Source organism: Dipodomys merriami, unplaced genomic scaffold, assembly GCF_024711535.1.
Source record: "Dipodomys merriami isolate MVZ:Mamm:240054 unplaced genomic scaffold, mDipMer1.0.p SCAF_55, whole genome shotgun sequence".
Taxonomy (NCBI): Eukaryota; Metazoa; Chordata; class Mammalia; order Rodentia; family Heteromyidae; genus Dipodomys; species Dipodomys merriami.
The window spans coordinates 1,477,512-1,495,693 of record NW_027206124.1 but is presented as its reverse complement, the minus strand read 5'-3'; the positions used below and the strand labels follow the sequence as shown (position 1 = coordinate 1,495,693).

At 60.7% G+C, this 18,182-nt stretch overlaps 1 protein-coding gene across 2 annotated transcripts; it reads left to right on the top strand.

The window, feature by feature from the left end:
• The first annotated feature begins 892 nt into the window (after window positions 1–892).
• On the top strand, window positions 893–13,376 carry Rac2 (Rac family small GTPase 2). 2 transcript variants are annotated; one of them, XM_069999453.1, is made up of 7 exons: window positions 893–1,030; window positions 3,010–3,081; window positions 7,765–7,882; window positions 9,192–9,254; window positions 9,816–9,975; window positions 11,984–12,116; window positions 12,909–13,376. In XM_069999453.1, the coding sequence occupies exons 1-6, from the start codon at window positions 996–998 to the stop codon at window positions 12,112–12,114; spliced, it is 579 nt and encodes a 192-aa protein (XP_069855554.1). In that variant the 5' UTR covers window positions 893–995; the 3' UTR covers window positions 12,115–12,116; window positions 12,909–13,376. The 2 variants fall into 2 exon arrangements, with proteins under 2 accessions (XP_069855554.1, XP_069855553.1); XM_069999452.1 differs by having other exon boundaries at window positions 12,676–13,376.
• The last annotated feature ends 4,806 nt before the right edge of the window (window positions 13,377–18,182 follow it).

Genomic DNA, 18,182 nt, shown 5'->3' with positions numbered 1-18,182 from the left:
CTACTTGGAGCTCAGTGGGCATCCGTGGCTGGTCGTTTTCACAGATGGCTGCCAAGTGGTTCAGCCGACCCTTGGTGAAAGTCAGATGCATATCTCTGTGGAAAGTTCTGGAAAGGATGGGGCTCCTGGTGCCCCTCGGGGAAGGTGGGAAGGGGGTTTTCCCACCGTGGGGAACAGCCCTTTGCACTTCCCTCGCTTCCTCCCGCTCCCCAGTTCCCTCCAGGGAGCCTGAGGCTGCTGAGGTGGGCCGTGACCCTGACAGTGACCTTGGACCCAACCGGGGGAGGTAGTGTTTCCTGTTCCGGGGCGCACACCCCCTTCTTCCCCTCACTGAGCTGTGGGCCTCGGGCTTTGACCCCCAAAGAGCAGCTGGGGCCTCTTGACCACAGCATTGATTTCAGCTGCCTCTGGTTGCCAGGGTTTGGGGCCCCGTGGGCTGCTCAAGGCTGGCCAGGCGAGGTACTGAGGGACCCCCATTTATCTTCTCTCTCCCCTCCCCTTCTTTCCCCACTGCCACCCCTGCGCTCCCAGTCTGGGCCAGGCTTTTATCAGGGGGGGACCCCCTATGTGCCAAGGTATCTCCTGGCCCAGTCACCAGCCCCCTGGTACTATGCCCAGCACACAGTAGGCGCTCATTTAATGCCTGTGCTTAGGCCTGAGGTGGAGCGAATTCTTGGAAGCTGCAGGTCCTTGGAGGACTCAGGCTCTGCTTGTTTGTGGGCAGGAAATGGGGTCTCCCAGCCCAGAGGGCACCAGAGGGTGGCCAGGGCTGGGCTCAGCACCTGAGGGCCCCTGGCTGGTCCCAGACCACATGCCCCGCCCTGTGCAAGCCCGCCAGCCCGTGGGGCCAGCAGCCCGGGTTGGGTAAGTTCCCCTTCCGCTTCCTCCTGCCTCCTGTCTTCACAGCTGGGGCACCCGCCTGCCTCTCCGCCCGGGCCCCCCACACAGACGCTCTCAGCCCTCAGCTCACCCCTGTCCCTGCGGCTGCGGACACCATGCAGGCCATCAAATGCGTGGTCGTGGGAGATGGGTAGGTACTGGCTGAACTTCCCCATGTTCCCTCCTGAGACACCCGGGAGCCGGGAGGCTGGGGGAGCCCGGAGGCTGGGGAGTCTCTTCCTTTCTTAAGAGAGCACAGTGGGGTGGGTGAGGACGGCGCGCCCCTCCCCAGAAGCCACCTGGGTGTGGTGGGGGGGCACAGGACAGTGGGTGGGTGGCAGTCCCAGGGCTCCTGCTATAGAAGAGAGCTGGGGCTGTGATCCCACAAAGCCCAGCTCCAAGGTACAGGTGCAGATGCAGGTTCGAGGCTGGCCAACCATTTGTCCTTTGAGCTGGGCTCTGGTCACTGCAGGGTCGGGGCGGGGGAGGGGGAGGAGAGGGGAGGCCGGGGGTTGACGCAGCCCAGAAGCTGTGGTCTTGTCACCCCGCCTCAGCCTGCTGGGGTGCAGCGGATGTAGGGGTGGACGCGGGGAGGGTAGGGGTGGGGCAGGAGGAGGCCATGGAGGGGTGACCTTGGCGGGGCGGTCTAGGTTATTTCCTCATCTGCAGAATGAGTACAACGCAGGCCAGCCCGCCAGGCGTATTAGAGCCCAGCCCACAGGTGCAGCCTGGGGCCCTTCTGCTCCTCCCAGGGGTTCTAGCCTGCTCCCCCATTCTGCAGCGAGGCCGCTGGGAGGGAGAACCTGCAGCCTCCCAGAGGCCGCTGGGCCCTTTCCTGGCTGAGTCCTTGAGGCTTGGCCTTGACCTTGATGGACTTGCTGGGGGCGGGGCAGGGAGAAGCCCACCTTGCTCGTGTGTGTGTGTGTGTGTGTGTGTGTGTGTGTGTGTGTGTGTGTGTGTGTGTGTGTGTGTGTGTGTGTGTGTGTGTGAACTGGGCAGGGGGCAGAAGTCAAGGCTTATGCTCCTCATTCCACCTGTGTGTGGGGGGAGGGGAGAGGAGGAGAGCGGCCACTCAGACCCGAAGTGAGGAGACCAAGCAGAGCGGGGGGGGGGGGTGAGGGGCAGTGCTGACCCCCATGGCCTCCCCCCCCCCCGCCAAGCTCCTCTTGCCCCCTCCCAGCCTGGCAGGCGCTCTGGACTGCAGCGCAGCCGGAGGGGAGGCAAGCACAGGTGTAGCTCTCTCCCTCTGTTTTTTGTTTTTGTTTTTGCCATTCGTGGGCCTTGAACTCTGGGCCTGGGCACTGTCCCTGAGCTCTTCAGCTCAAGGCGAGCGCTCTACCACAGTGCCACTTCTGGTTTTCTGGTGGCTTATTGCAGATAAGAGTCTCACGGTCTCTCCTGCCTGAGCTGGCGTCTAACCGTGACCCTCAGATCTCAGCCTCCTGAGTAGCTAGGATGACAGGCGTGAGCCGCCGGAGCCCGGCTTCTCTCTCTGTTTTAGCCTTCACCTCTCACCAACCCCAACCTCACAGATTCCGTTTTGTAGGTGAGAAATCGAAGCTCTGAGAAGTTAAGTAATTTTCCAAGACCTCAGAGGATTTGAACCCACATCTCAAAACCTGTTCTCTTCTCTGGCTGAGTTGGTGAAGGAGGGGTGCGGGCCTGGCTGGCTGTCACGGGCCCCAGGCTCGGAGCCAAAGCCAGGAAATGGAGGCAGAGGGAGGCTAGATGGCTTGCCCCAGGCCGTGCCACCTGTAGGTGGGAGAGCTGAGATTTGAACCCAAGACTGAGAGAGCAGAGCCCAGTTCAGGCCCCAGGGGTCCCCCAAGCCTTATCTGGCTCTGGTGGGTGCCGTCTCGAGTCTTAACCCTCTGACTCACCACCTTCACTGTGCTCAGGGACCAGAATCGGGGTGAGCACCCCCAAATCTGCACTTCCCTGAAGGCCTCGGGCGGCTTTGGCCCGATGTCTCAGCTGGGGAGCCTGAGGCCTGGAGCAGAGGATGCTGGGACCTCCTGGAAGCCCAGGCTGGAGGATGCAGGAGTGGAGGCCCAGACAGGGCCCCAAGGTCTCCCCAGGCATCGGGAAGAGCCATGGCTGTCTCTCAGCCTCTCATTTCCTGTCTTGCAGAGCCGTAGGCAAGACGTGTCTGCTCATCAGCTACACCACCAACGCCTTCCCCGGAGAATACATCCCCACCGTGTGAGTGGGGCCCTGGGGCCGGACCCGCTGGGAGGTCGGGAAGGGGGTGGGGTCGGGCATGGCTGTGGGGAGCCAGAGGCCTGTTTCCAGGGCAGAAAAGGGACCAGGGGCCTGGTCTGAGCGGAGGCCGGTGGGGGGTGGGGGGTGGGGGGTGGGGGGTGGGGGGCAGAGGCCAGCTCTGTTCCTCGATGTGGCAGCTGGCTGTCATGTGACCCAGAGGGAGGGGAAGAGGGGATGGGTGGCTTGTGGCCTCAGTGGCTCCTGTCACTCCCAGAGAAGTCCCCCACCCCCTCAGATCACCAGCATGGCTCATCGCTTTGCCGGGAGTTCCTTAAAATTATTATTATTATTATTTGTGCCACTACGGGGGCTTGAACTCAGGGGCTGGGCACTGTCTCCGAGCTTTTCTTTTTTACTAGAGGCTGGCACTCTACCACTTGAGCCCCTGCTCCACCTCCAGCCTTCTGCTGGAGATAAGAGTCTCTCGGATCTGTGTGCCGAGCCTGGCTTCGCCACGGTCCTCCGATCTCGGCCTCTGAGTGTCTGAAGCCCAGCTTGCTCTGAGTTCCCAGCACTCCTACTTCAGGGCCTCTGCTCAGGCTCTTCTACCCATAGTGCTTTTGTGACGAAAGCCAGCAGGCCCCGCTCCAGTGCCCCCTCCTCCAGGAAGCCGTCTGGTCTCTCATGCCCTGTGACTATACCCAGGGCTCCCCGAGCTCCCTGTCCCAGCTCAGCATCTCACTCAGGCACGGTGGCTTCCATCCGGGGCCTCCGGTCTGGGGGCCAGCCCTGCCTCCTGGAGGCGGTGTTACAGTACCAGAGTTCCCCCGGAAGCTCAGACTCGCAGCAGCTAAGTGGCCCATCCCCCAAGGTCACTGGCCGGCCTGGCTTCAGAGCCCAGGGCCAAGTGGAGGGTTGGTGGGGTCCCCACTGCTCAATCCTTTTTTTTTTTCTTCTTTTGGTCATGGGGCTTGAGCTCAGGGCCTGGGCACCGTCCCGGGCACTGTCCCTGAGCTCTTTGGCTCCAAATTTGTGCTCTACCACTTGGAGCCACAGCACCACTTCTGGTTTTCTGGTGGTTAATTGGAGAGAGTCTTGCTGACTTTCCACCTGGCTGGGCCCTCGAAGGGGTTGGGTCAGGGCTGATTCTGTTGGGGAGCCACCCACGGGACGGGCCCCTGACAGAAGGTCTGGGCATCTGGCCCCATCTTGCGACTCTTCCTGGTGATGAAATGTGGAGTCCCGGGAAGTATTAACCAGTCCCAGATCCTTCCTCCCTTGTCTGCCAGTGCCCAGCCCTTGCGCAGTCCTGGACTAGGCCCGAGAGGGGCCTGTGCTCCTGAGACTGAGAGAGAGAAAAAGTCACACTTGACATTGGAGGTGGAGGAAAAGGGGGGCTTGGGAAAGCAGGTAGCCGGAGAGCTCGGAAGGGGGGGGGGGGCGATGGGGCTGGGGGAGGACCTGCAGCAGGCAATTGAGCCAATTGAGGTGCTGAACTGGGCCAATCCTGGAGGGTGAACAGCTAAGGGGCGGGACCTGAACCTGCAGCTTGGGAATTGATACCTGGGGAGGGGTGGGCTGCACTGCCGGCCAGCCAATCAGGCATCAGGACCCTTGGAGCTAGCTCCTGATTGGCTCTCTCCACCACCTCCTCAGTATCCCTCTTACCTCCCCCTCCCCTCCACCTCAGAGACCAGTGGCCTTCTTCTGGAAGGATGCTGACAGGACTTCCTCACCCCTCCCTTCGGCCTTGACATTTATAGCCTGCTGATTTATGCCCTACATCCCGGAGGGCCCCAGGAGAGCTTGGCTCGTTTTCAGATCAGGAGACTGAGCCTGCTTTGGAAGTGGCCCTGTGCTGGATATTAATGGATGGCAGCAGGACCCCATCCTGTGAAACGGGTGGGGTTGGGGGGGTGACCCCTTCTACCTTCTCCTTATAACTCCATGAAAGACAAGGCCCAGGTGAGCTCTAAAAAGGGACAGGCTCCCATGATAGCGCACCTAGCTAGCAAAGCATCGGCGTTCAAACTCAAGTACAGCACCAAAGGAAGATCTTAAGGAGGTGACTCACGCCAGGAATCCCAGCTACTCAGGAGGCTGAGATCTGAGGATCAGGGTTCAAAGCCAGCTTATGCAGAAAGGCCCAGGCCAGCCTTGTGCTGCAAAGGCCAAGAACCTTGACCGCCCTGTCCTTCCGGCTCAGGGAGGGCCCCTTCCATCTTCCTGCCCTCCTCTCCATGGAAAGCTCTCCGTGGTGCTGCTGTGGCCAGCCACAAATAGCCGTGTTGCTCACGGGGCTGGCGGGATGTCCCGGGCAAGTCCCTGTCCTCCCAGCACCCTTCGCTCCTCCCTGGACACAGGAGGGAAGGCTGGCTGGTGGTGTGGGAGGGCGGCCCTGGGCCTGGCTGACCTCGTCTAGCCTCAAGCAATAGAGGTCCCGGGAATTCAGCATCCGGAACGATCCTTATGGCAGCTGGTTCTCTAGGGAGAGGCCTGCGGGCCTCTGGGGTCATAGATAATGAGATTGCTGAGGTCAGCTCCTTCGTGGAAGGTTCTAGTGCCTGCTGCCTCCTGCCATCCTCCTGACAGCCCCAGGAGAGAGGGACTTTTCTCTTTTTGGGTTCTCAGCGAGGCCAGGGCATGCACCCGGAGTCACACCGCTGGCCCCAGTGAGGAGTCCCCAGTGATCCTCTGGGGCCTGGCACGAGGCAAGGCAGGGCGGAGCTCACCTAGGTTTGTGAGCTGGCCAGCCTTGGGAAGCCTACCCAGCCTCCCAGGGCCTCAGTTTCCCCATCTGTCTGATAGCAGTCACATGTAGTCTTGTTGTCTTCCGTCCTGTGGAAGACAGGACCTATGTACAACGCCCACCCGCAGCCTGGGCACTGTGACAGGGCCCAGGCCTTCTCTGGTTGCGGTGGCTCTGAGACCCTGGTGGTGCACAGAGACAGATGCCTGTAGTCCAGGACTCTTGGACTCTCTGGGCCCAAGATGTTAGAGGACACAGTACACCCTCTAGGTGTCCCAAAGCTGTGTGTCTTTTAATTTTTTTTGCCCCAGGCACCAGTGTCTCATGTTTGTAATTCTAGCTACTTGGGAGGCTGAGATCGGAGGATCCTGATTTGAAGCCAGCCTGGGCAGGAAAGTCTATGAGACTCTTCAGTTAATCACCAAAAAGCCAGAAGCTATAGCTTACGTGGCAAAGCGCTAATCTTGAGTTTAAAAAAAAAAAAAAAAAAGCTCAAAGACAGCATCTAGACCCTGAGTTCAAGCCCCGAGACTAGCACACATTTTCTCTTTTAATTGCTAGTGTTGAGGCTTGCACATTGACTGTGTACTCCTGGCTTGCTTGCTCGTGGCTGGTGCTCTATCTCTTGACCCACACCTCTAGTCAGGCATTTTGCTGGTTATTCTGGAAGAGTCTCATGGACTCTCCCATCCGAGCTGGCTTTGAGGCTCAGTCCTCAGCTCTCAGCCTCCTGAGCAGCAGTGCCTGTGTCCCCAGGGGACCGGGGGGATGTCTGGGATGGCTCCTTCCTCGGGAAGGCGAGCAGGCGAGCACAGGGGACTGGAGGCTGGCTCAGGGGCTGGCGGAACACGCAGGGCCAGGGCCCACCCTGGGGCACCGAGTCCCCGGGGAGAGCTGGTGGGGGGTGGCAATGGTGGCTGTGGGTCAGAGAGGCTCCCGAAGGGTGAGTAAGAGTCAGGCAGCTAGCAGGAGGGAGGGGTGTGTGGAAAGTTGGGGTGCTGTTCCCAGAGCTTTCCAGGCTGTGGGAGGAGCGCAGAGATGGCAAGGACCCTGTCTGGGGCTAAGCCAGTGCCCTGTGACACCCCTGGCTCTGATGTTTTCTTTTGGGGGGGCACATGGGAGCCCTGCCTTCAGTGGGGACAGAGACACTAAATACCTGCTCAAGGTCAAGGCTGAGCCATGGCCTGAGGAAGGGGACTTTCATAGCGGGAGCAGGGAAGTTCTGCATGGAGGAGAATTTCTCAGGCAGGGTTTTGAAGCATGAATAGGAGGCCAGAATGGAAAGGGGTAGAAGAGTCTTCCAGGCACAGGCAGGGGCTGAGGTCTGGAGAGTGCAGGGCTCACCGGTCAGGATGGTGGGGCTATTTGGACAGGCTGGTGGTCGGGGGATGTCTGGGCAGAGGGCATAGCATGGAGCGGAGGGAGACGGGCAGGGTGAGCCTTGCTGGGCCCCAGAACTCTGCCGGACTGCTCTTCAGTGTCTGTCTCAGTGTTCATGACGATGGGCAAGCATTTCCACAAGGCTTCCTAGGGTCCCCTCCACACACACACTCCTCCACATCCCCTTGTCTCAGGCTTGGCTTCTGGGCTGAGCAGTCATTGAATAAACTCTGGCACAGGTGGGGTTTATGCTCATCAAATCCCAGAAGGAATATTATGCAGCCCCAAACACGACCTTTCTGAGAGACAGGTGATGGCAGAAAATGGATCAAGAAGTACTATCCTCCATTAGCTTATTGATATTTTAAATGTTTTATTATAATGAATCAGTAAGGAATAAACATGAAAGGCAGCCCAGCTGTACGGTGCTGTGTGACGTTGGGCCCGTTGCAGCCCCTCTCTGAGTCTCAGCCTCTGAGTAGATCAACATGAACCGGACATCCTGGGCCCTGGAGTCTGGCTGGCCCCGTTCCCATCTTGTCCACTCCTGGCAGGTTTGACAACTATTCAGCCAATGTGATGGTGGACAGCAAGCCGGTGAACCTGGGGCTGTGGGACACGGCCGGCCAGGAGGACTACGACCGCCTCAGGCCACTCTCCTACCCCCAGACGGTGAGCGGACCCGGCCCCCGGCCCCCCCGCAGCCCCGGCCCCCCGCAGCCCCGGCCCCCCGCAGCCCCGGCCCCCCGCAGCCCCGGCCCCCCCGCAGCCCCGGCCCCCCCGCAGCCCCCGGCCCCCCGCAGCCCCGGCCCCCCGCAGCCCCGACCCCCGGCCCCCGGCCCCCGGCAGCCCCGGCCCCCCACAGCCCCGGCCCCCCCGCAGCCCCGGCCCCCCGCAGCCCTGGCCCCCGGCCCCCCCGCAGCCCCGGCCCCCCGCAGCCCCGACCCCCGGCCCCCGGCCCCCGGCAGCCCCGGCCCCCCCACAGCCCCGGCCCCCCCGCAGCCCCGGCCCCCCCGCAGCCCTGGCCCCCGGCCCCCCCGCAGCCCCGGCCCCCCCGCAGCCCCGACCCCCGGCCCCCGGCCCCCCCGCAGCCCTGGCCCCCCACAGCCCCGGCCCCCCGCAGCCCCGGCCCCCGGCCCCCCGCAGCCCTGGCCCCCGGCCCCCCGCAGCCCCGGCCCCCCGCAGCCCCGGCCCCCGGCCGCCCCGGCCCCCCGCCGCCCCGGCCCCCGCAGCCCCGGCCCCCCGCAGCCCCGGCCCCCGGCCCCCTGCAGCCCCGGCCCCCCGCAGCCCCGGCCCCCGGCCGCCCCGGCCCCCCGCAGCCCCGGCCCCCCGCAGCCCCGGCCCCCCGCAGCCCCGGCCCCCCGCAGCCCCGGCCCCCCGCAGCCCCGGCCCCCGGCCGCCCCGGCCCCCCGCCGCCCCGGCCCCCGCAGCCCCGGCCCCCCGCAGCCCCGGCCCCCGGCCCCCCGCAGCCCCGACCCCCCGCAGCCCCGGCCCCCCGCAGCCCCGACCCCCCGCAGCCCCGGCCCCCCGCAGCCCCCGGCCCCCCGCAGCCCCGACCCCCGGCAGCCCTGGCCCCCCGCAGCCCCGACCCCCCGCAGCCCCGGCCCCCCGCAGCCCCGGCCCCCGGGCCTCCGTGCCCTCAGATGCGTCCAGGCCAGCAGGGCCTGGCCAACCCGCCTGTCCCCTGCCCTGCTCCGCAGGCCCTGCATCCTGGGGGGGGCCCCGGTCCCCCTGTGTGGGCAGAGGCCTCGTCTGGAGCCTGGTACAGCACGGCCAGCCTCTGCCCTTCGCTGGCCCGACAGGCCGCTCTGGCCAACGGTGCCGGACTCGACCACTGAGGGGAAGGGGTCCGGATGCCCCACCCTAGTCCCCCAAGGTCCCGCATGGAGCCCCGGGCTCCTCGGCATGGCTGCGCGGGCATGGAGGGAGGGGCAGGTTTGGGACATGTCTGGGTTCCCTCACGGGTCCGCTGTGTCCCCAGGATGTCTTCCTCATCTGCTTCTCTCTGGTCAGTCCCGCCTCCTACGAGAATGTCCGAGCCAAGGTGAGCTGAGAGGGAGGGGGAGGGAGGGAGAGGGAGAGGGAGGGAGGGAGAGGGAGGGAGAGGGAGAGGGAGGGAGGGAGAGGGAGGGAGAGGGAGGGGGAGGGAGAGGGAGGGGGAGGGAGGGAGAGGGAGGGAGAGGGAGGAAGAGGGAGGGAGAGGGAGGGGGAGGGAGGGAGAGGGAGGGGGAGGGAGGGAGGGAGAGGGAGGGAGAGGGAGAGGGAGGGAGGGACTGGCGCCCCAAGGCCTGGCCCGGGGCAGCAGAGTCTGTGGTAGAGAATGTCTGGTAGGGACAGGGGTGGAGGCGTGAGACTCAGAGGTTCCGGCCCCCTCCACGTGTCCTATCCCCCCTTCCTTCCCTCCCCCCCCACGCCCTTATCTCCAGGGAGCCTCGTGCCCACCTCTTGTCTCAGGCTCAAATCTTGTCCCCTCTTTCTGGACATCCTTCTGCTATCTCTGTCCCCACGCCCCCGTGACTCTGGCCCGCCGGCCCAACTAAACGGTCCTCTCCTCACCTCTCCTGCCCCTCTGCTGTCCCCGGGGCGCCCTCCTTCCTCTGCCCAGTGGTACCCCGAAGTACGCCACCACTGCCCCAGTACCCCCATAATCCTGGTGGGCACCAAGCTGGACCTGCGTGATGATAAGGACACCATCGAGAAGCTGAAGGAGAAGAAGCTGGCCCCCATCACCTACCCACAGGGCCTGGCGCTGGCCAAGGAGATCGGTAGGGTGCTGGGTGTGTGTGGGGGAGGGTCTGACACCACCTCCACTCAGGACTAGGCCACATGGTTCAATTTCTGGCTAGCTGTGTGATCTGGGGCCAGTCACCTAACCTCTCTGGGCTGTGTTTCCTCATCTTGAAGAACTGGGGATATAGCTCTGGCTTTGGAAGAAGGAAGGGAACGAAGCCGCTGCACTGTGTGTGGGTCACATCTGTAGGTGGCTGGAGAGACGAGGGGTGATGAGGTTGGACAGGCAGGAGTGGTTTAGGGTCACAGATGGCCTGGGCTGTGCAGCGTGGAGGATGGGCAGGTCCAGCCTGGCTTTGCTGGAGGGCCTCCTGGAGGCGGTGGATTGGAAAGGTGCCATGTTCCTCCCCCCCCCCCCCCCCAGGCGGCCATGCGACACGGCAGGACAGTGACAGGATTCCCCAAGGCCGTGGGAGGGGCAGCTGAGCAGGATCTGAAGGAAGGAAGTGGATTTCTGGGGGCGGATGGGGGCCTCCCCCGCTCTGATGGCCTGCACTGGGTTGGCGTCCACTCTGGGTCCTCCTCTCTTGTGGTTTTCCCAGGCTTGCTGGCTCTGGGCCTGTCCCTAGACCACCTGCCCCTGCCTCCCCAGGGGGTCCTGCAGGCCCCGCCCCTTCCTGTACGGAAGCGGGAGGGGCCTGGCATCTCTGCAGGAAGAGAAACCGCAGCCCTTCTTCCTGTGCCATGACCTGCCCTGGGCCCTGCTTACCCGCGGGTCCCCTCCTCCCACCCCAGTCCTCGGCGCTTCCAGACAGCAGGGAGATGGAGCCCTGACCCAGCTCAGGCTAGGCTCTTGACCACTCCGGACCCTTTAGGTTTTAGGATCTCTCTTCTCTCTTGCTTTCTTTTTTTTGGGTCCGAATCCCTCACTGTAGCCCAGGATGGCCTTGAACTCTTGATCCTCCGCTTCCGCCTCCCGTGGCCTGGGACAGCGGGAGGGTTCTGGTCTGAGCTCCAGTGCGACCTGGGGTTAGTGGCTCTGCCCCCATCTGGGCCTCATGTCTCCCTGTCTGGTGGGCGTCTCAGTCTGAGGAGCCTCAGTGTCCTCCTCCATCAAGTGTGGTGACGAGTGTCTCGGCGAGACTGACGCGGAAGGAGGCCCGTCCCAGCCTGATTCCAGGAAGGGCTCCGTCCACGTCAGTCTGGCGTGTCGCGTGGGAGCACACCTGGTCAGGCCCGGCCTGGCCCGGGGGCCCAGGAGGCCGGGGCAGCTGCTCTCTCCCCTGAGGCCAACCCCCAGGTCTGTGTTGGCCAAGATGGGAGCCAGTCCCAAGGAGGCAGCCAGGGGCCGAGGTGAGCCTCATGGTCACCTCCTCCTGGAGGAGAAAGGGCCCTTGGGGCCTGTCAGGGACAGGTCAGCCAAGAATGACTCTGAAGCTCCATTTCCTCCTTGTCCCTGGTCCTGTCTCCCAGCCCAGCCTCAGCCTGGCCTTAGAGCGTCCCCACTCCCCACCGGAGTGGCCCTTCCTGTGGTCCCTGCTCCCTGTTTCCCATGAGCCTCTGGGCTCATGGCTGTCCCTCTCTGGGCGGGTTTCCTGTCTGCAAAATAGGGACTCCCAGGGCTTCTCCTGGCCCCAGGCCTGTCCCTGGCAGGGGCGGTGCTGTCTGGAGTGTCCTTGGGGTCCCCCATTCACCTGGGCTGCCGTGGGTGGAGGGTCTGTGTCCAGCATGTGGCAGTGAGGGGCTGGTGCTAGGGGACAGGCAAATGGAATCTGGGGTTCTTGGTGTGGAGCCCATGTACCCTGGGAAGGTTGGCGCATGCCCATGGCTGCTTTCTAGAAGAACAGGGGCCACTGAGCCTCATCCTTGGAGCAGGAGGGCAGCGTCTAATGGCACCGGTCTGCCCCGCCGTCTTCCCCTCTCCCAGCCCCACTGCCCACATGAGAACTCCCCTGCTCAGGGTGACAGAGCTCCCAGGGGCCCCGTTTGGTGCTTGGTGCTGTGTCTTGGGACACAGACTTCAGCCTGGGCCCCATCCTGCAGACTCCGTGAAGTACCTGGAATGCTCGGCTCTCACCCAGAGGGGCCTGAAGACCGTCTTCGACGAGGCCATCCGCGCCGTGCTGTGCCCGCAGCCCACGCGGCAGCCCAAGCGCCCCTGCAGCCTCCTCTAGGGGTAGGTGCCCCGCCCCGGCCCCGCTGCCCCGCCCCCGGCCCCGCCCCCGGCCCCGCCCCTGCAGCCTCCTCTAGGGGTAGGTGCCCCGCCCCGGCCCCGCTGCCCCGCCCCCGCTGCCCCGCCCCTTCCACCCACCCAGGCCAGTGCCTGCACCCGAGAGCGGCATCCAGGCCAGGCCAGATGCACAGAGGGTATTGAGGTGTCTCAGTTTCCCCGCCGCCTTGGCATTGGCCTGGGTCCGTCGTGACCTGGGGATCCCTCTTCCCACAGGAAATCTCCAGTGTGTCAGGATAGGCCCAGTCACCTAAGCTGGGGTACAGGGGCCCTGGGGCTGTTGCCTGGCCCACCCCTGCAGCTGAAGGACCTCGGATAGTTGAGCTGGCCCCAGTCCCCATCATGGCCACAGAGGGTGGAGGGGTGGGGTGGTGGGAGGAGCAGAAAGAATGGTCTTGGTGGGTGGGCATAGACCCAGAAGTAGGAACGAGCCATAAGCCAGGAAAGCTGAGCCCTGTGGATTCCACCTTTCCCTCGAACTCACGGCTGCCTGTCTCCTTTGCAGGGGGCACCCCGGCCCTGGCACCCACACGGTTCTATCCTCTGGTCCCCCACCCAAAGCCAGATGGCCCCGCGACTGGCCATGCGGCCCCCTCCCTGTGGTAGCTCTTAGTGTGTGTCGGGGGTGGGGTGCTGAGCTTGGTGAATTGTCTTCTCCCCACTGCCCAGCCCCCTGGGGTGGGAGAGAGCGGGTTTGCAGACACTGCATCTTTTCCCCGCATGCTTCTACCTTCCCAGGGACTGTAGGGGAGCCCTGGGGCCCAGCAAGGCACCCCACGTCACCTGGCAGCAAATGCCCGTGCGACACCCCTCCCAGAGCTTCTAGCCTCATGGTTCCCGGCTGCATTCTCACGCCTCCTGGGACTTGGTTCTTGCTCCAGTATCTACTGACCAGCTTTTCTGAACATTCTCCTTCCCCGGAGTGAAAAAGAGTGTCTGAAAAGCTTGATCCTCTGGTCTTTTTCTGGAGAGCATAATATAAAACAAATCAATTTCTGTAAATCTCTGTGGCATCTGCCCAGCCAGCCAAGGGTCTGGGCTCATGCCCCCCTGCCATCTCTCAAGGCTTGCTGTGAATACGCAGGACCTGAGCTTCGTCTTCCTGAGAGACTCTTTCATACTTTCCAGTCAGGACTTTTGCTATTGCAAATAGAAAGCCCAACTCAACCTGCTTATATGGAAAATAAACTTGATTCATGTTTGGAACTATCATGCTTTCAGGTGAAGTTGGTCCAGAGTGGGTCAGGGGAGGTTGAACGTTTTCATTGAAGTTTGTTTTTCTGTACGTCTTGGCTCTGTCTTCTGCTGATGGATCCTTCTCAAGTAGATGACCCTCAGGGAGAGAGAGCAAGTGTCCCTCCCCAAGTTTTAATGAGGGTTGACTCTGATTGGATGAGCTTCAACCAATCATGTTTTTGTCAGAACGATGCTGTGCCCTGATTGGCCATGCCTGGCCCACATGCACTAAATGAGAGTTTATTCTGATTGGACATGCTTCAACCAATCATTTTTTTAAAGAGGGATGCTGTGCCTTGATTGGCCAAGCCTGGATCACATGCATTCAATGAAAGTATACTCTGATTGGACAAACTTCAACCAATCATTTTTTTTTCGGCAGAGGGACGTGGTGTCCTGATTGGCCAGACCTTGTAGCGGGAGTGGTGGAGGGCGGAGCAGTTGCTTTCCACTCTGGATGGAAGGGCTTTTAGAACCTGAGTGTCAGTAAGCTATAATTGGGAGGTCACAGGAACAAGTCTGGCCCCAGCAGAAGCAGGGCTCTGACCAGCGGTGGGTTGCTGTGGGTGGTGACAAGGGTCTGGCCTTGAGTCTGTCCCCTACTCTGTCCCCTCCCTTGCAGGACATCAGCCCTCCCTTCCTCATGATGGTGGCTCTGTCTAGCCAAGCTTGTCATTTCTCACCAGTACATATCTGCTGCTCACCACCTCTGTGCCAGGCCCGGCTAGAGATGTGTGGGACCCTGCCACACAAGAGTCCCCACCTTCAGGCTGACATTCTAGAGCCACCCCATGGCCAGAAGCCCTCTGTCAGCCCCGCTCCATGTTCCACCGTCCCAGAGCTCCAGGCCACCCCCCCTCCCCCATCCATGCCTGATCAGTCTCCAAGTTCTGAGGCAGGACCCCACCACCAGGATCCTAACTGCCCAAAAGGTTGAGATCTGAAGATCTCAGTTCAAAGCCAGCTTGAGCAGGAAGATCCATGAGACTCATCTTCAAGTTGATCTCTGGAGCTGGAGCGGTGGCTCAAGTGGTAGAGTGCTAGCCTTGAAAGGTGTCAAACCAAACACACCACACAGACATAAAAAGTCCTGACAGTGGGAAGGACCCGTTCCCCGATCAGGAGGCTTGGAAAGCTTAGGTGCCCCAGGAGCCAGCCTGCGTCTCCCAGCTATTTGTGGACCTGGGATTGATTCCAGGCTCCACCTGGTGGTCCTGGGGACCTGGCCACAGCCTCATTCAATGCCTTCCCCCTCACTCAGTGCCTCTACCATCAGACTAGAGCCTTGTCTTATCTAATTGAATCCTCCAAATCATCTTTCATGACAGGTAAAGGAGGAAAAGGGAGACAGTAGGGTTTAAGGCCTAGAGTTCTTGTGGGGCCCTCCCGCCCTCTGCTCCACGGGCAGCAGTTCACCTAGCACCAGACAAAAGGATTATTTTCCCAGCAGGCTTTGCACCTAGGGCTGCAAGGTCACACAGAAAAAAAGCCAGCTGGCTTTGGGGAGAAGTTGTGTTTCCTCAAATAAATAAATAAATAAGCAAGCAAGCCACGGACTCAGCCGACATTGCCCTTTGTCCTGTCTCTTTCCCTGCCTGGAATACTGATGAGTTGTCTAGAGCTGCCTCAGCCATCTTGGGAGTGCCAAGTCCCAAGCATATTGATCTAGTATAAGCTGAATGCTCAGAATGGAGAGGCAGGGCTGGGAAGGTGGCTCAGTGGTAGAGTGCTTGCCTTGCATGCATGAGGCCCTGGGTTCGATTCCTTAGCACCAAATAAGCAGAAAAAGCCGGAAGTGGCGCTGGGGCTCAAGTGGTAGAGTGCTAGCCTTGAGCTGAAGAGCTGAGGGACAGCGCCCAGGCCGAGTTCAGGCCACATGACGGACAAAACAACAACAACAACAACAACAAAAACCTGAATGGAGAGGCAGACCCAGAGCCTGGGTCCCAGTTTTTTTATTTTATTTTATTTTGGGGGGGGTCCAGCTGTGGGGCCTGAACTCTGGGCCTGGGCGCTGTCCCTCACCTCTTCAGCTCAAGCCTAGCACTCTACCGCTTGAGCCACAGCGCCACTTCCAGCTTTTTTCTTTTTTCTTATGTGGTGCTGAGGAGTCGAACCTAGGGCCTCATGCTTGCAAGGTGAGCGCTCTACCACTGAGCCACCTTCCCAGCCTCTAGGTCCCATTTTTGATCAGTACCAATGGCTACTTGTTATAGGACCACTGATTCGTCTGTGCTGCTGTAGGTCAGACCTTCTACCCCTGTGGTATCACAGAATGAGGCTCTGCACCCCTCTCCCAGTGCTCTTGCGTCTCCCCCTTATCTCTGAGTCCTTCCTTTCTGCTGTTTGAAGTGGTAGAGGGCTGGGGCAGGGCTCAGTCAGAGAGGGGACCTGCAAAGGAAGGCAGGGACAGTGAGTTTGGGAAGAGGAAGAGCCACTGGGTGTGGTAAGATGCTGCTGGCACCGGGGACCTCGCTCCTGGACAGTGGCGGCTATCAGTGCCAGCTGAGCCGAGCTCCAAATGGGGCATGGTCTGGAAGCCAGGGCACATCTGCCAGGTAGCCACTTCCTCCAGAGCCTGCTATGGGGGAGTCTGGCCATTCCATGCACTTTCTTCCACGTCAGGCACCTGGTGCCCCCTGCGCTGACCCCGCCCCGACTCACTGACCAGTGGGCCCATTGGTCTCCCAGTGTCCAGTAATTCCCCCCACTCTGCCCTCCCCACCGCTGCCCTCCCCCTGCCATCTCTCCCCTGGTCAGCAGCCATGGTGAAGGGGGGTGGTGTGAGGTGCCTTCCTTGCACAGAGCTCAGAGGCAGGGGATCCTCCCCTAGGTGGTTCCGTCCACGCATCATAGAGGGTCTTCAACATAGAAAAGCAGAGGCCAAGGTCTGGGGAGGGGGGAGGGCAGCTGCCAAGAAGCAGCTACAACAACCAGAAGCAAACATCTTCTTCAGAGAGACAGGAACTACCTGTAGCCCCACGCAGTGCTAGGGCACCAAGGAGCGGACAGATGGAGCGGTGTAAATGATCTACCAGGAGGAGGGCACGCCTGTCTCTGTGGGGGTGGGGGTGGGGGTGGGGAATCTGGGTTTGCAGACAGAATAGAAGCCAGGTGGTGACTTCACAGAGCCCTAGGGAGGCGCAGGGCCAAGAGGACCCAGACATCACAGCAGGCGACACAGGCACAGTTAGGTCCAGGCCTTCCCCTATGCCAGGCAGCCACCGATTCTATTCCCCTTAGCAGCTCACCACCACCTCACCTCTGTGCGGGGAGCTGGCTTGGGTTGCGTCCCTTTTAGCACCTGCAACACTAGAATGTGCCAGGACCCTCAGGGTCTGGTATTCTGCCAACTCAAGAGCGTGCAGCGGGACTGCCCAGGAGCATGGGAGAGAACCAGCGGCACGTCTGTCCAGCTATGGCTGTCCATTGTGGCTGTCTAGGGCTTTATCTGGGATGGTCATCATTGCCATGGAAACAGCTTTGTGGTGACTTGTTACCCAGCTGTAGCTGACTGATACAAGGGACTGGTGAAAGGTGGAATTCTAAACAAGTTGTTCTTAGCCCCTGTAGAGCAAGGCCTTATAGATGATACCATCTTGGTGTTCTTGACAGAAGACAGGCCTGCTCTCCAGGCCTGGTCTTGAGCACCAGCTGGATTTTTTGTTTTTAATGTGTAGGTGTGTGTGACACGGGTTTTGAATTCAGGGCTTTGCACTTGCTAGGTAGGCTCTCTGCCACTTGGTAGTAATTTTCAGATAGGGTTTTCCTTTCCTTTCTTTTGTTTTAAAAATTCGAGCTAGTCTGAATTGTGATGCTTCTGTTTAGCCTATGTAGCTGGGATCACAAATGCATACTGCTGCATTTGGCTTTGTTGTTGAAATGGGGTCTGAGTAACTTTTTTTTCCTTCATTTCTGTCAGTTATGGGGCTTGAATTCTGGGCCTGGGTACTGTCCCTCAGTTCTTCAGTTCAAGGCGAGCACTCTATGACTGGAGCCACAGTGCCACTTCTGGTTTTCTGGTGGTTAATTGAAAATGAGTCTCACAGACGTTTCTGCCTGGGCTGGCTTTGAACTGCAGTCCTCAGATCTCAGCCTCCTGAGTAGCTAGGATTACAGGCGTGAGCCACCAGCACCTGGATCCATGACATTTTTTTGCCTGGATTGATCTCACACTCTCAGCTCCCCAATCTCTGCCTCACAAGTAGCTGGGGTTACAGGCATGACTCATTGCATCTGGGCACCCGTAGAACTTCAGACACCTTTGTCTGAAACAAGAGTGTATAGCAAAGGGTGATAACCTGAGTGAATGGGCCCAGAAAGAGCCAAGAACTGGAGGCAGTACAGTGAATAGAAGAAAATGGGAGGAAGCCCAGTCCTGGTCTTATTCTCTCCACCAACATACTCAGAATGTGCAGCAAAGGAGTAGCTGGGAAGCAGAAAGGCGCTAGAAAACTTTCCCGGGTCAGGCATCAGCGGCTCACGCCTGTAATTCTAACTACTCAGGAGGCTGAGATCTGAAGATCAAGGCTCAAAGCCAGTCCAGACAGGAAAGTCCATGAGATTCTTATCTCCAATTATCCAGCTGGGAAGTGGAGCTGTTGAGTGACAGAAAAAACTAAGAAACACTGCCCAGGCCCTGAGGTCAAGCACCAGGACTGGTGTAGGTGTGCGTGTGTGCACACTCATGTACTCACACACATGTACACACACACACACACACACACACACACACACACACACACACACACACACACACACACACACACACACACA

Excerpts from the sequence above, each read along its gene's own strand:
- Rac2 (XM_069999453.1), top strand. The coding sequence starts at position 996 with ATGCAGGCCATCAAATGCGTGGTCGTGGGAGATGG. Across the intron at positions 1,031-3,009 it reads TGCGTGGTCGTGGGAGATGG|AGCCGTAGGCAAGACGTGTC; the intron begins GTAGGTACTGGC and ends CCTGTCTTGCAG. Across the intron at positions 3,082-7,764 it reads GGAGAATACATCCCCACCGT|GTTTGACAACTATTCAGCCA; the intron begins GTGAGTGGGGCC and ends CACTCCTGGCAG.